The sequence below is a fragment of the Muscardinus avellanarius genome (assembly GCF_963383645.1).
Source record: "Muscardinus avellanarius genome assembly, chromosome: 8".
Taxonomy (NCBI): Eukaryota; Metazoa; Chordata; class Mammalia; order Rodentia; family Gliridae; genus Muscardinus; species Muscardinus avellanarius.
In genome coordinates this window covers 14,621,293-14,637,393 of record NC_137794.1, presented here as the reverse complement: position 1 = coordinate 14,637,393, position 16,101 = coordinate 14,621,293, and the positions used below count along the sequence as shown (strand labels likewise).

Sequence of the window (16,101 nt, the reverse complement as noted above, 5' to 3'; positions counted from 1 at the left end):
GGAGAAATATAGAAGATGACATCATGGCTTGAGGACCTGGAACAATGCAGTGAGCGTGAACCAAGAGGAGAAACAGGCTGAAGGTCAGGAATATGTTCTGAAATGTCTTAGTCTGAGGTGGCTAGTAATCATGTCAAGAATGCAGCTGGACAGTGAGCTGGAGAGGTCCAGGCAGAAGACAGAATCTGAGAACCAGAGCTCCTTGATAGATTTTAACACCACGTGATTGCATAGGTTCCCATAGGGAGTGAATGCAGATGCAAAGGAAAGAAAGTCCAAGGACGGAGACAGGTGCATCAGCAAACATTTAGCAGGTGGGATGTGAAGCCAGTAAAAAAAAAAAAAAAAAAAAAATCTGAGCTAGCTGTGCGTGGTGGTGCACGCGTGTAATCTCAGTACTTGGGAAACCGAGGCAGGAGGATGGCAAGTACGCGGCCAGCCTCATCTACTTAGGGAGGCCCTCCACTACCTAGTGAGGCCCTGGTTTCAAGTAAAATATGAAGAAATAGGGTTGGGGTAGTACCTCAGAGGTACAATCCTCAGTAACACACACACACACACACACACACACACACACACACACACTGAGATGGGAACACTAGCAATGCAAGAGGAAAACTGGTGAATGTGGTGTCTTGGAAACCAAATGAAGAAATAATTTCAAGGAAAGAGATTTGTGCAAATGTGTCACAGTGTCTGAAACAGAGCACTTAGGATAGCAGTTGAGAAATGGCCCCTGAGATGAGCAACAGGAATGTTATGGGGTAAGCAGTGTCCTTCACCTCCAAAAGATGTGTCAGAGTCCTCACCCCCAGGACCTCAGATGAGACTGTTTGGTGGTAGGGTTTTGTGATACCATCAAGTTGAATCGGGTCACTGGGAAAGGCCCTAATTCAATAAGACTAGTGCCCTCCCAAATGGGAGAGGCTTAGGGATGACATGTTGAAGGCTGGCTGAGGCCGGGCGTGGTGACGCACGCTTGTAATCCCAGTCTTGGGAGGCTGAGACAGGAGGATCGTGGTTTGCGGCCAGCCTCAGCTACTTAGTGAGGTCCTCTGAAACTCAGTGAGACCCCGTTTCAAAATAAAGAATAAAAAATAGAGCTGGGGGTGTGGCTCGAAGGTAGAATGCCCCTGGGTCCATCTCCAGTACTGCAATAAATAAATAAATAAATAAATAAATAAATAAATAAATAAATAAAGACTGGCTGATGGACAACTAGAAGTGGGGGAGAGGCCTGAAAAGATCCTTCCCTAGTGCCATCAGGAGTAGCTTGGCTCTGTAGACACCTTGATTTTGAAATTCTGCTGCCAGAATGATGAGAAAACAGGTTTCCGTTGTTGTAGCAATCTGGTCTGCAGTACTGGATCACCGCAACACCAAGGATTGGAGAAGAGGGAGTGCAGTGGAATTAAAAGGACTTGATACAAATGGGACCCAGAAGAAACAAAGAGGGGAAATTGAAGAGAGTGTGTAGAGTCAAGCATTCACGAAGTTTTTCTATAAAGAAAAAGAGAAATAAGGCAGAAGGCAGAGAAGCAAAAAAGGCATCAAGAGAGATGCAAATTAAAAGTACCCTGAGATTTCACATAACCCCGATTAGAATTGCAGTCATTAAAACCACAAACAACTTGGGAGGCCGAGACAGGGGGATCGTAGTTCACAGACAGCCTCAGCTACTTGAGTGAGGCCTTTTGCAACTCAGTGAGACCTTGTTTTAAGATGAAGAATAAAAAAATAGGGCTGGGAGTGTAGCTCGGAAGTAGAATGCTCCTGGGTTCCATCTCCAATATCGCAAAAACAAAACACAAACACAAACAACAACAAATGCCTGCAAGGGTATGGAGCGGTGCAAACTCTAATATACTGTCAGTGAGATTGCAAAATTAGTGCAATCACTTTGGAAAACAGTATGACGGATACTCAAAAGAGTGGGAACGAACCTATCGTACAATCCAGCAATACCACTTCTGAGTATCTACCCAAAAAGAATAGAAACCAAACTACCAAACTAATGCATGTGTATCTATGTTTATAGCTGCACAATTCACAATTGCCCAACTATGGAACCAGCCAAGATGTCCATCAACAGATGAACAGCTGACAAAACTGTGGGATATGTACACAATGGGATTTTATTCAACCATAGAGAAGTATAAACTTATGTCATTTGCGGGTAAATGGATGGAACTGGAGAACATTAGGCTAAGTGAGATTAGTCAGTCACAAAAAGTAAAAAAATCAGATATTCTCCCTAATATGTGGAAACTAGAGAGAAAAAGGGTCATCGGAGGAACTCTAGACAAAGAAGGAGAAACCATAGATGAGCAAATAAGGTGGCCTTAAATGGGATGAATACTATTTGTTTGATTATAATAGGAATGATTCATTAGAGAGAGAAAACTTAGTCTTGCAGGAGAGAGGGGCAGAATCTCTGGAGCAATGTCCCTGACGCTGGGGTGGGATGGGGGCACTGGTGGAGAGGTGGTGGTCTTTGGCCACGCACAAGGATGGGTCATTTGGGTATCATGGGAGAGAGCCGCTCATACAAGCATGAGTGTGGGGAGATGACAGTCGCTTCCGGTCCTCCAATTTCTCAATGAAGTAGAAAATCAAGTCATTGGCTGAGCACGAGAATAAGGGAGGAGGTGTGAGGAGTCGGCAGAGAGGAGAAAAAGAAATAGCCATCTGGGAGTGTGGGAGAGAGAGAGGAAAGCGGTTGTAGTGAGCGATTATTTTCCTCTGGTATTGAACCTGATTTTTTACTCATTACATGGAATTTTCTCATCTCTACTTATTTATTTACTTATTGGCACTGGGGATTGAACCCAGAGGCAGTCTACCTCCAAGTTATACACCCAGCCCAATTTTATTCCTTATTTGAAAACAGGGTCTTGCTAAGTTGCTGAGGCTGGCTTTGAACCTGAGATCCTCCTGTTTCAGCCTCTCAAGTACTGGGATTACAAGTGTGTGCCACCACACCCAGCTCTCATTTATATTTACGACAAGAATTGGCCTTCATTTTGGGGGTGTATGAAAATAAAAACAGAGATAATAATAATAATAACTACCATTATTGGGTCCCCCTCTTGAGCCAGGCATTGGATAAATAATTTCCTCCAGTTATCTCATAGCGATAGGAAATGAAGTCCTGTTCTGAGCTGTGGATGAGGAAGGTGAAGCCAGGACAAGGCAGAATGAAGTGATGGGCCAGAGTGTTACAGCCGGTATGAAAAGCCGGGGTTCAACCCAAGGGCGGAAATCCCAAATCGATGCTTTTAAGCAGGAATTTATTTTTTAACCAACTTTACTGCTTTTTTTTTTTTTTTTTTTTTTTGTGGTACTGGGGTTCCTGGAAGCCCTTCTACCTCCGGTCTATTCCCAGGCCTATTTTATACTTTTTGTTTGGAAACAGGGTCTCCTAAGCCAGCGCGCGCGGCTGGCTTTGAACCTGCGCGATCCTCCTGTCTCCGCCTCCCAAGCGCGGGGATTACAAGCGTGCGCCACCAGGCTCAGCTACTGCCTCATTTTTGTTGTTGCTGCAGTTTTTTTTTTTTTTTTTTTGCTACTGGGAATGGAACCTAGGGGCATTCTAATCTCTGAGCTATATACCCCAGCCCCTTTCATTTTTCATTTGGAAACAGAGTCTTGCTAAGTTGCTGAGGCTGGCTTTAAACCTGTGATCCTCCTGTCTCAGCCTCCCAAGTACTGGGATTACATGTGCATGCCATCATGCCCGGCTTTATTCCTTTTTTTTTTTTTTGACAGTTTTTAAAAAATCAACATTTAGTGAAGTGAGAATTTCCATTTAATGCTGACTTTATATTGAAATGAATTTAAAGCATTATAAAAATTTTAGATTTAGCCATATGGCCAGTTAGATATTGAACTATCATATTGTGTGTGTGTGTGTGTGTGTGTGTGTGTGTGTGTGTGTGTAACTGGGGATTGAACCCAGGGGCAGTCTACCTCTGAGATATACCCTCTGACCCATGTTTATTCTTTATTTTCAAACAGAGTCTCACTAAGTTGTGGAGGCCTCACTAAATAGCTGAGACTGGCCACGAACCTGTGATCCTCCTGTCTCAGTCTCCCAAGTACTGGGATTATGAGCATGCACCAACATGCCATCATATCACATCTCATGGAGATATTTCTAGAGCATATCTAGGAATAAGGAATATTATCCAGAATAATAATCAGAGGTTTTATTTTCAAAATGTTTAGACCATTATCCGGGCGTGGTGGCACACGCTTGTAATCCCCGCACTTGGGAGGCTGAGACAGGAGGATCGCAGGAGTTTGAAGCCAGCCTCAGCTACTTAGTGAGGCTCTCAGCAACTTAGTGACACCCTGTTTCCAAATAAAGTATAAAATAGGTCTGGGAGTATAGCCCAGAGGTAGAAAGCCTCTGGGTTCCACCCCTCCCCCAGTACCACCAAAATGTTTAGACTATTTATTACTTTACAACATGCTGTTCACCATAGTATATAATGGTTATAAAATTATTCAGCTGTATAAAAGCATGCATAATACTTAACTACAAATGGAAACCATAATTTTTAAAAATTAAACACTGAAATACATAGGCATTAAGTCAAGTTTTGTTTGTTTGCTGGACTTGGTATTGAACCCAGGGGTGTTTTACCTCTAAGCTACACCCCAAGCCCTATTTTTTATTTTGAAACAAGGTCTCGCTCAGTTGCTGAGGCTGGCCTGGAACGTGCAATCCTCTTGTCTCGTCGCTCAAGTACTGGGATTACAGGCGTGAGTCACCACACTCAGCTAAGCCAAGTGGTGTTTAGTTTGTTTAGGCCCATCTTTTTCCTGTGTGTGTCTCCAAGGGGATACAATTATTTTCCCAAATCACTCTTCCCACAAAAGCTAAGCAAGTTGCAGTGGTGCATGCCTGTAATCCTAGTATTTGGGAGGCTGAGACAGAAGGTTTGAGGCTAACCTCAGCAACTTAGACCCTGTTTCAAAAAAATATATAGGACTGGGGCATCACTCGGGTAGAATGCCAATGGGTTCAGTGTCCAGTACCACAAACACAGCAAACAAAACTCACTAAAATATGAGTCTGTGTGGTGGCACATGCCTGAGACAGTATGATCACAAGTTCAAGAACAGCCTTGGCAGCTTAGTGACACAAATTTTGTTTCAAATTAAAAAAAAATGTTGAGTTGTAGCTCAGAAGTAGAACCCCTGTCGGTTCAGTCTCCAGCAATTCATTCTCCCTCTCTCTCTCTCTCTCTCTCTCTCTCTCTCTCTCTCTCTCTCTCTCCCTCCCTCCCTCCCTCCCTCCCTCCCTCCCTCCCCCTCCCTACACACACACACACACACACACACACACACACACACACAATGTAATCTATGAAATCACTAATTCCAGTACTTCCATAATGGATGGCAAAACCCTCCTTTCCTAGAGCTTTCCCTAGCAGAGAGGAATGAGATAAGCACATACCTTAGCATATTTTCTCAGTTTTACTCATCTTTTCGGGCTTTGCATATGAGTGAGCTATATTAAATGCTCAATAAATACCTGTTGGACATTATTAAATGGATTCAATATTTGATACTTTGTAGGAAAATCTAAATATTTTGAGCAATAAACTAAATGCTTCAATAGAGTGCTTCTATACTTATTTTAATTTTTTTGTGGTACTGGGGTTCCTGGAAGCCCTTCTACCTCTGGGCTACACTCCCAGACCTATATTATTTTTGGAAACAGGGTCTCAAGCCAGCGGGGCTGGCCTCGAACCTACAGGCCTGTGCCACCGCGCCCGGCAAGTGCTTCTATATTTAAATTTTGTAACCATGACTTTCTTAAAATGTGATTGTTTAGCTCCCTAAGGCGCTGACTTCTTTTTCATTCTTGACAGCTGATTTGCGATTCTTTTTCATCTAAAAATGCCAGTTTTCTCAAAGATTACCTTGTAGCATGACCAAAGACTGTCGCAGCCGGCTGTTTTCTTTCCGGGTGTTTGTTAGTTTTTCTTTCAGGCTTTTTATCTTGGCGCACAACTCTTCCTTGGTCAGCTCGGCTAAGGGCGCTTCATCCTCACTGGAACTCTCGCCAGGCAGAAAGGCGTTTCCCGAATACGGGTCTCTCTACAACACAAGGCAGGCACAACAAAAGACGCTTCGCAGCGCCTTCACCGCTTCTCCCATCTGGATGCTGAAGGGACCGATTCAGACCTACAAGTTCCTGTTCTCACAGGCACTGCCTGCTCCTGCTGCAGCCACAGCTGTACGTCCAGCATCCAGAGGAGTCAGGCCAAGGGACGAGCATGCACATGCACTCTTGTCTCTGCCTAGCTTCAGTGGAAATACAAAGCAGAAAATTAGTACAGCGGGCAGCCATCATTCCAATCTGGGCTCCACCGAGACAGAGTCAGCCTCGATCCAAGCACTCCATAATCTGAACCTTACTTCCTTCGCCTGCGATTCATACAGAAAAACTATCTACCTGGGCATGGTGGCGCACGCCTGTGATCCTGCTTAGGGGAGGCTGAGATAGGAGGATCCCAGTAATTTAATGAGACCCTGTTTCAAAAAACAAAAGCTAACGCGGAGCGTGGTGGCCCAGGCTTGTAATCCCGGCGCTGGGGAGGCTGAGACAGGAGGACGGAGCAGGTTCGAGGCCAGCCTCAGCTACTTAGTGAGACCCTGTTTTCAAATATAATATAAAATAGGTCTGGGAATGTAGCCTGGAGGTAGAAAGCCTCTGGGTTTTACCCCTAGTACCACCAAAAAAACAAAAGAAAACAAAAAACACCTAAAAGGAGCTGGGAGTTCAAACCTTAGTAACATCACCAAAAGAAGGGAAAATTTAACAAGATGGCAGGATATAAAGGTTTTTGCTCCCATATGCTAGCTACAAACAATTAGTAACTGTTCAAAAGAACACCATTTATTAAGTCAGGACAGTGGTTGCCATGGTGACGAGTGAGGATTAGCAGCTAAAGGGGCCTCCTGAGGTGCTGTCGGTGTTCTAAATTTTGACATGGATGTGTTCAGCTTGTGATAACTTGTCAAACTGTAGATTATTTTATTTTACTTATGGTACTGGGAATTGAACCCAGGGGCATTATACATTTAAGCTATACTCCGAGCCCTATTTTTTATTTTTATTTTGAAGCAGGAACTCGCCAGGTTGCTTGGAGTTTCACTACTTGCTGAGGCTGTCCTCAAACCTGCGATCCTCCAGGTTCGAAGCCAGCCGCGCGCGCTGGCTTAGGAGACCCTGTTTCCAAATAAAAATATAAAAATAGGTCTGGGAGTGTAGCCCAGAGGTAGAAGGGCTTCCAGGAACCCCAGTACCAAAAAAAAAAAAAAAAAAAAAAAAAAAACCTGCGATCCTCTTGTCTCAGCCTCCCGAGTCTAGGCATGTGCCACCACATTCAGCTTACACTGTACATTTTTTCAAACTGTACATTTTGACATGGTGCTTTCTTCTGTATTATACTTCCATATTATTTTCTCACCTATATAACAAGAATTGGTCTTAAATTTATTTTTTTAGATTTCATTATCAATAAAAACATAATAACAACAATAACTACCATGATAAAGAATATTATACTTCCATACAATTTTTTTTATTTTTGCGGGTCTAGGGATGGAACCCAGAGGTATTTGACCTCCGAGCTACACCCCTCCCCTGCCCAATTTTTAATTCTTAATTTTGAAGCAGGGTCTTACTGAGTTGCAGAGGGCCTCACTAAGTAGCTGAGGCTGTCCTTGAACCACAATCCTCCAGTCTCAGCCTCCTGAATGCTGGGATTACAAGTGTGCGTGCACCACCACACCCGGCTCCATAAAATTTTTTTTTTTTTTAATGGTACTGGGGTTCCTGAAAGCCCTTCTACCTCCAGGCTACACTCCCAGACCTATTTTTACATTTTTATTTGGAAACAGGGTTTCCTAAGCCAGCGTGCGGCTGGCTTCGAACCTGCGCGATCCTCCTGTCTCTGCCTCCCAAGCACAGGGATTACAAGCGTGTGCCACCACGCCTGGCTTAAAAATTTTTTTAAATGTCCAGGAAATACATTTTTACAGTGCCTTTAGCAGTTTCCACTCCCTAGAGCCAAAATATTTTATATTTTAGATTAAATTTTGTTTTGAGAATAGATGTCATTAACTCATAACAAAATATATACAAGATCTTGATGAAAGAAACAAACCAGCTTGACTGAACAATGAGCTTGATGAGGCGAGACATAATATTCAGCAGTAAAAAGCTATAATTTTAAAAATATTCATTATCCCCAAGTTGAACGATAGAGATAATACGATTCCAATTAAGAATCTCCCCCGAATGATAAGTTAATAAATTGGTTTTGAAATTCATAAGGAAGAAATTCATTTCTAAGGAAAGCTGGAAAAGTATAATAAATAGGGCGTTTCTTTACAAACACAAGGGTTTATTAAAAATCCAGAGCAACAGTATGATGCCAGTACAGGAATAGACAATATGGCCAAGAAATAGAGTAGAGAGGGCATGCTGGATGCACGGCATGAGAACCCTCGGTGCATGACGTGGCGGTACGGGGGCGCACTGGGTCAACAGGATCTGTTGAGCAAATTAGGCTGAAAGCACTAACTGATCTTCTGGAAAAAGGTAAAGAAAATGGGTCCCCACCTCATCACACACGCACTGCAGATGGATTAAAAACTCAAACATCAGAAGTTAAACTTTAAGCTGTGCAAGAAAATATAAGTACGTATTTTGAACTTGGAACAGGAAGGAATTTCCTAGATATAATAATAATACTAATGAAAGCTGATCATGAAAACGTTAACACACTCAAGCAAGCTAAAAATAAGAACTTCTTTAAGCCGGGCGTGGTGGCGCACGCTTGTAATCCCCGCGCTTGGGAGGCTGAGACAGGAGGATCGCGCAGGTTCGAAGCCAGCCTCAGCTGGCTTAAGAGACCCTGTCTCCAAACAAAATATAAAAAGAGGTCTGGGAGTGTAGCCCAGAGGTAGAGGGCCCCTGGGTTCCATCCCCAGTACCACTAAATAAATAAATAAATAAATAAAATAAGAACTTCTTTAAGGAACATGGAAAGGCACATCGCAACCAGTGGAAGATATTTACAGTTGTTAACTGGCAAAGGTATATATGAGTATGTATTTTTACCCTAAAAATCAACAAAGAAAAAACAAAGCATACATTTAATAGAAAGATGAATGATTAATAAGAACACGTATTTTACAGAACAGAACACACAAATGGCCAATAAGTACACAAAGAGATGTTAAACCTCATTAGCAATCAGGGAAAAGGATTGCGATCACAATGAAATATCATTTGGGGAAAAAATTATGGAGTTTCACAACAATTAAGCATACAGTAGACACGGATCACTGGAATTTCCTATATATTGCTGGTAGAAATAAAAAATAGTATACATGGCTTTGGAAACATTTGTTGATATTATTTTGCCAAGTTTAGCCTTCACCTGCCCTCTGATCTTATAACTGATTCCTAGGTCTGTAGGTAAAGAAACTTTTAGTATAATGTATGCATTACAAAACTTTCGGTAGAAACATGATTCATAATGATGAAAATCTGAAGACCAAAATGCCCATCAATGGGACAGTGAATGGGTGACTTGTATTGTGGGGTCACACAGTGGTATTTACCCAGCACTGACAGTGAGTAAGTTATAGTCGTAAGGAACTGATCTCAGTAAAATGTTGAGTAAAAAAGAAAAAAGCAAATTCCAGATGTAAACATATGACAGCAATTATTTTTGTAGCATTAAAGAACAAATAAGCTGGGCATAGTAGTCCTAACTCCTAGAGAAGCTGGGGAAGGAGGATGTCTCCAGCCTAGGAGTTCAAGGTCAGCCTGGGCAACGTAGCAAAATGCCACCTCAATAAATAAATAAAACGAATGATATATTATTAAAACAAGTGTATCATATATAACATATACTCTGTAACACATAATAGGGATTTATATGTGATGAAACTATATGTGTGCATATATTCTTTTTAGAAAACTCAGAAAAAAGTGGGCTATGGACATAGTTCAGTTGGTAGAGCACTTGTCCAGCATACTTGAGACCCAACCCCTAGTAGAAAAAAAAATTATATATGTATATATGCCGGCATGGTGGCGAACACTCGTAATCCCAGCATTGGGAGGCTGAGACAGGAGGATCGCGGTTTGCGGACACCCTTAGCTATTATTTAGTGAGGCCCTTTGCAACTCAGCGAAATAAATAAATAATAAAAAATAGGGCTAGGGGTATAGCTCGGACGTAGAATGCCCCTGGGTTCCATCCCCAATACCACAAATATATACATCCATATTATCCATATATAAATAAAAGCAAATAAATTATGCACAAGATTGAATATATCTGGTGTGACACAGGAAGGGATGGAGAAAGGGGAAATATATAGATAGTTACAAGTTATGGTAATGTTTTAGGTCTTGAGATGGGTAGCAGTTTTATTGGAGTTCATTATCATCATTATTTATTTTATTCTTGCAGTGCTGGGGATGGACCCCAAGGGCCTCACATACTCTAGGCAATGACTCTTCCACTGAGCTATACCCCCAGCCCTCATTACTTCCTTTTCTTTTTTTTTTTTTCCTTCTTTTTTTGTGCTAGGAATTGAATACAGGGGTATTCTCTGAGCTACATCCCCACCCTTTTTATTTTTTGTTTGGAAATAATAGGGTCTAAGTTGCTGAGAGTTTGGCTAAGTTGCTGAGGCTGGCCTCAAACCTATAATCCTCTTGTCTCAGCCTCCCAAGTACTAGGATTAAAGGTATGTTCCACCATGGCCAGACCTCATTAAATTTTTAATAAAAAGAAGTGTGACATAAAAGAATGTATATAAAAAATCTATGATTCTGTATTGCAGAGTAGACGTGCAATAACTTTTATTATTGTGTTGGGACACAATATATTTTCTTTCTTTGTAGTTCATACTTATTCTTTATTTTTCTCTCTAGTTTCCTTTCATACCATCTCTCTTGAGACTATACCATCAAGCCAATTTTGAGGGTTATTGTATTAGAGAATAGATAGAGCAGATTCACTTAGAAGAAAGCACTTGTATTTACCTTATAGTTTTTAAAAATAGGTTTTTTTTTTTTTTTGTGGTACTGGTTATGGAACCCAGCGGCATTTTACCTCTGAGCTACACCCCCAGCCCTATTTTTTATTATTTATTTTGAAATGGGGTCTCACTGAACTGCAAAGGGCCTCACTAAGTAGCTGAGGCTGTCCGTGAACTGAGATCCTCCTGTCTCAGCCTCCCGAATGCCGAGATTACAAGAGTGTGCCACCACGCCTAGCTTTAAAAGGGTTTTTAACAGCAATACCTAGACAATAATTTGAAGACATGGTTTTGATTTGTAAAACCCAAATTGTATTGTGACTAAAAGTAATTTTTCTCAAACTACCATGCTGGAAAATTGGAATACTGAGTGGAATTTATAATGCCCAAAGTCCAGAAGCCTAAAATAAAAAGTTTTTAAAAAGAAACCTGAGCATAGAAGAGATAAAGGTTATAATGGAAAGAAAAGACAATGTTGGTTCTGGAGGAGCCTGGGGATGAAGACCTGGAAGGGCAGGAGTCACGTTCACCTTCTGTCGTTTCCTGCGCCTGCCTTCTAGGGGAAGGGAGACGGCCTCAGAGGTGGGCAGGATACAGACATCCAGATGAGGGGCAGCACCGAGCAGCAGCTCAGCTCCTTGCTTCGCCATGCATTCTAAGTTCCCTGAAGAGGTCCTGGGTCTGGTGTTAACATCAGGGCAGCACGGTGTCTCTCTGAGCCAAGGATCAGAACTGGTCAAATTAGTGTTCACACAGACAGACTGGAGAAAGCATTCAGATCCCCCACCCCCAGAGCTTATGTAAAGCAGCTAGAGAATGCAAAGCATCCTGGTATTCTGACCAGGTGAGTTGAAGGGCACAGGGTGCTGGAGGAACTGATGAGCAGAAACAACTTTGTATGTAGATAAAGAGGCCTCTGGGTGCCAGAATCTTATAGAGATGGCAGTGGGTGCCAGGATGGAGGACTTCAGCAGCAAGTGTAACAGGATCTCCAAAGGACCCGCAAGGACCGGCCCTAGAGTAACACTCGTGGACACCTAGGAACCAGGAAGGAAAGTTAGAACCTCAGTAGAAGACTGGTATCTCTTCCCCCATGGAAGACTCCTGAAAATTTAGATTACTTCCCAAGAAAAAAATGTAGAGAGGAGAGGAAGGTAAAAATCTTGAAGTAACCAAAATAACAACAACAACTACTACTCAAAGGCACTATTTTAAACTGGAATATAAACTGTAGGATTTTATTATTGTTGTTGTTAAGCAGGACTAGAGACTTGAAAGTCAAATGAGATCACTTATAAGGAATGTTACAGCCAGGCGTGGTGGTGCACACTTGTAATCCCAGCATTCGGGAGGCTGAGACCGGAGGATCGCAGTTCAGACAGCCTCAGCTACTTAGTGAGACCCTCTGCAACTCAGTGAGACCCTGTCTCAAAATAAAGAATAAAAAATAGGGCAGGGGGTGTAGCTCGGAGGTCAAATGCCTCTGGGTTCCATCCCCAGACCCGCAAAAAAAAAAAAAAGTTACATTTTTGTATGATTTGTCCTATGTATATTCAATCCCTATTTTACAAATGTGTATTTTATTTATTTGTTTGTTTATTTATTTATTTTGCAGGTATGGGGATGGAACCCAGGGGCATTTGACCTCCTAGCTACACCCCCTGCCCTATTTTTTCTTTCTTTCTTTCTTTTTCTCTTTTGGTGGTACTGGGGGTGGAACCCATAGGCTTTCTACCCTCGGGCTATACTCCCAGACCTTTTTTTTATATTTTTATTTGGAAACAGGGTCTCACTAAGTTGCTGAAAGCCTCACTAAGTAGCTGAGGCTGGCTTCGAATCTGCGCGATCCTCCGGTCTCAGCCTCTCAAATGCTGGGATTACAAGTGTGCGCCACCGCACCCGGCCATGTGTATGTATTTTAAATGTGTATATATCTTGTTGTTATGAATATATACATGTAATATATATAAAGGCCAGAAAATTACTTTTATCATATCTGAGCAGATAGTCGACTCACATTAGATATATACATTCTAAGGGGTAAAAATGATGTATTTGATTAAGTAGAGATGAAGGATTTTTTTTTTTTTTTTTTTTTTTTGGTGTTACTTGGGTTCCTGGAAGCCCTTCTACCTCTGGGCTACACTCCCAGACATATATATATATATATATAATTTTTTTTTTTTAATTAGGAAACAGGGTCTCTTAAGCCAGCGAGGCCAGCTCCGAACCAGCGCGATCCTCCTGTCTCCGCCTTCCAAGCGCGGGGATTACAAGTGTTCGCCACCACACCCAGCGTTAGATGAAGAATTTTTTTTAAAACTGAAGGATGCCTATTGAGATCATAATTCTATTCATGGTATTTGTAAAAAATTATAATGTTTGGTCTTGTTTTTGCTAACAAGTGCTAGAAAGAAAGGAAATCAGGCAATACGGATTCATTGGTAAGTATCAGTGCATGAAGGAAATACAATTAATTGACAAATATCAGATTGAGAGAAGATATTTATATCTCAAACCTAATTACAAGAGGATAATTTCTATAACAGATAAGATATTTTAATAATAGAACAGGACATTCCCCAGAATAGACCAAGAAACCCAACAGAAATGTCAAGAACCCAACAGAAAGATGGACAGTGGCAGACTGTGTCTGTCTCCAGGTATCTAGTCCCCAGTTCTCCCATGGAAATAGTTTTTCAGCTGGGCACTTAGCTGTCAGCTAAAGGCTTCATTTCCCAGACTCCCATGCAGTTCACTGTGGCTTTGTGATTAAGTTCTTGCCAAGAGGATGTGAGAAGAAGCGATGTGTACCCTTACTGGTTCATAATTTTAAAGGAATGGGTGTATCTTCTTCTGCCTGATTCTCCTTTTTCTGAGAGAAAAGCATGATGGGAGGATGGAGCGGTCATGTTAAACCCAGAGACAGGGGCTGTGTGTTGAGGAGGAGAGATCAACAAGGTCAGAGGGTTCCCCAGTACAGCGGAACTGCCAGATACCAATGAGGTCAGCAAATACCAAAATTTGAATATGTGTAGAGATCTAATGTACAACATGAGGGCTACAGGTAAGAAAATTTTACTATATTTGGGATTTATACTAAACAAGCAGATTTTAGCAGCTCTTGCCCTAAAAACAAACTCTAAGAAATGATGGTAACAATTATTTCAATGAATCTTTTTTTTTTTTTTTTACTATCTATGCATCCTATAACATCATGTTATATACCTAACATTTTGTAAATAAAATTACTTTTAAAAAAATAATGCGGATGACCTGGGCCCATGTGGTGATGGCACATGCCTGTAATCCCAGTACTTGAGAGGCTGAGACAGAAGGATCACAGGTTTCAGGCCAGCCTCAGCAATTTAGAGAGGCCCCTTGCAACTTAATGAGACCCTGTTTCAAAACAAAAAATAAAGAAGGCTGGGGATGTGGCTTAGAGGTAGAATACCCCTTGGTTCAATCCCCAGTACACAAAAAAAGTGATGCTGACTGGAAAATCAGAAACAAATTAAGGTTTACATTATGTTTTTTTTTTTGTAAGTACAATGTGGTTTTTTTTCCTTTTTATTTGCAGTACTGGGGATGGAACCCAGGGGCATTCTACCTCCAAGCTACACCCCCAGCCCTAGTTTTTATTCTTTATTTTGAAACAGGGTCTCACTGAGTTGCAACGGGCCTCACTAAGTAGTAGCTGAGGCTGTCTGCATACCGTGATCCTCCTGTCTCAGCCTCCCGAATGCTGAGATTATAAGCGTGCACCACAATGCCCAGCTTCAATGTGGTTTAAAATAAGAAAAAGATTGAAAAGAACCTCATCTCTCCTAAGGGTCTGGCTAAATAAAGGATGGTGCATACAGACAGTGGAGGAATAGACAGCTATAAAAAAGATGAAGCCATCTATTAATGGAAAGATCTCCACAATGTACTAACTTAAAAAGTAAAATAAACTGGCATCGTGGCACATGCCGGTAATCTCAGTTCTTGGGAGGCAACAGGAGGATTACAGGTTGGAAGGCAACCTGGGCAACTTACTAAGACCCTGTCTCAAAATAAAAAATAAAAAGGAGCTGGGGGTCTAGCACACTGGTAGATGTCACTGGGTTCAGTCCCCAGTAACACACTCAAACACACACACAGAGAATTAAAAGGAAGAATAAATTAATAGATGGGGAGAAAGCACTAATAATTATGAGGGGAATTATAAAATGATGCTTGAAGTCGATTTACAATAAATTTGAATCAAGGTAGCAGGAAAACCAACCTGTCCTTTGTCCACGTCACTATTTGCATTTTCTGAGTCCATTGTCTCTGTCCTTTTCCTCTTTCCTTTCCTAAGAGTCTGGTTATTGGTAATCTCATCTGTCTGCAAGATCTTCTGCATTTTCTCAATTAGTTATCGGAGTCTTTCTGAGATTGTAGGAGGAGAAATGCCCACGCAGATGATGCTCCTCTGGATGTAGCTCAAAAGTTAATGTGTTTCCTTAAAAACATAAACGGGGTACACAATATGTTTACTATTCTGTGTTTCATAATGGCAATGCCCCCTCAGGTGAAACGCTTTATCAAATGGTTCTTTCTCCCACTGACCAAATTAGTACACGTTTTCATTTGATTCAAAAGTCTTTCAATTTCATTATCATCACGAGGACGCTCATGTTGTGATTTGCAAGTGAGTCAAGAAATCACCATGGTGTAAACATTTCTCCATCTCTTTTTTTGTGTTATTTATAAGGAACCTAAAAAAAGAAGAAAAATTACAAATTTATATAAATAGTATTATAGAGAACTGAAGTCATTTATTTATTTATTTATTTAGCATTACGGGGATTGAACTCAGGAGAATTCTACCTCTGAGCTAAACCCTCAGCCCTATTTTATTCTTTATTTTGAAACAAGATCTCACTAAGTCGTGGAGGACCTCACAAGTTGCTGAGGCTGGCTGTGAACCCGCAATCCTCTTGTCTCAGCCTCCCAAATACTGGGATTATAAGTAAGCACCACCATGCC

At 41.5% G+C, this 16,101-nt stretch overlaps 1 protein-coding gene across 1 annotated transcript in view; it reads right to left on the bottom strand.

Moving 5' to 3' along the window:
* Positions 1-15,475, bottom strand: part of BEND6 (BEN domain containing 6) — a gene marked incomplete at both ends in the record, with an annotated part of 36,337 nt that extends 20,862 nt beyond the window's left edge. The window contains 2 exons of the mRNA XM_080700183.1: positions 5,937-6,114; positions 15,356-15,475. Of these exons, the coding sequence (XP_080556309.1) occupies positions 5,937-6,114; positions 15,356-15,475 (298 nt within the window). The remainder of the gene's footprint in view (positions 1-5,936; positions 6,115-15,355) is intronic.
* Positions 15,476-16,101: the final 626 nt, after the last annotated feature.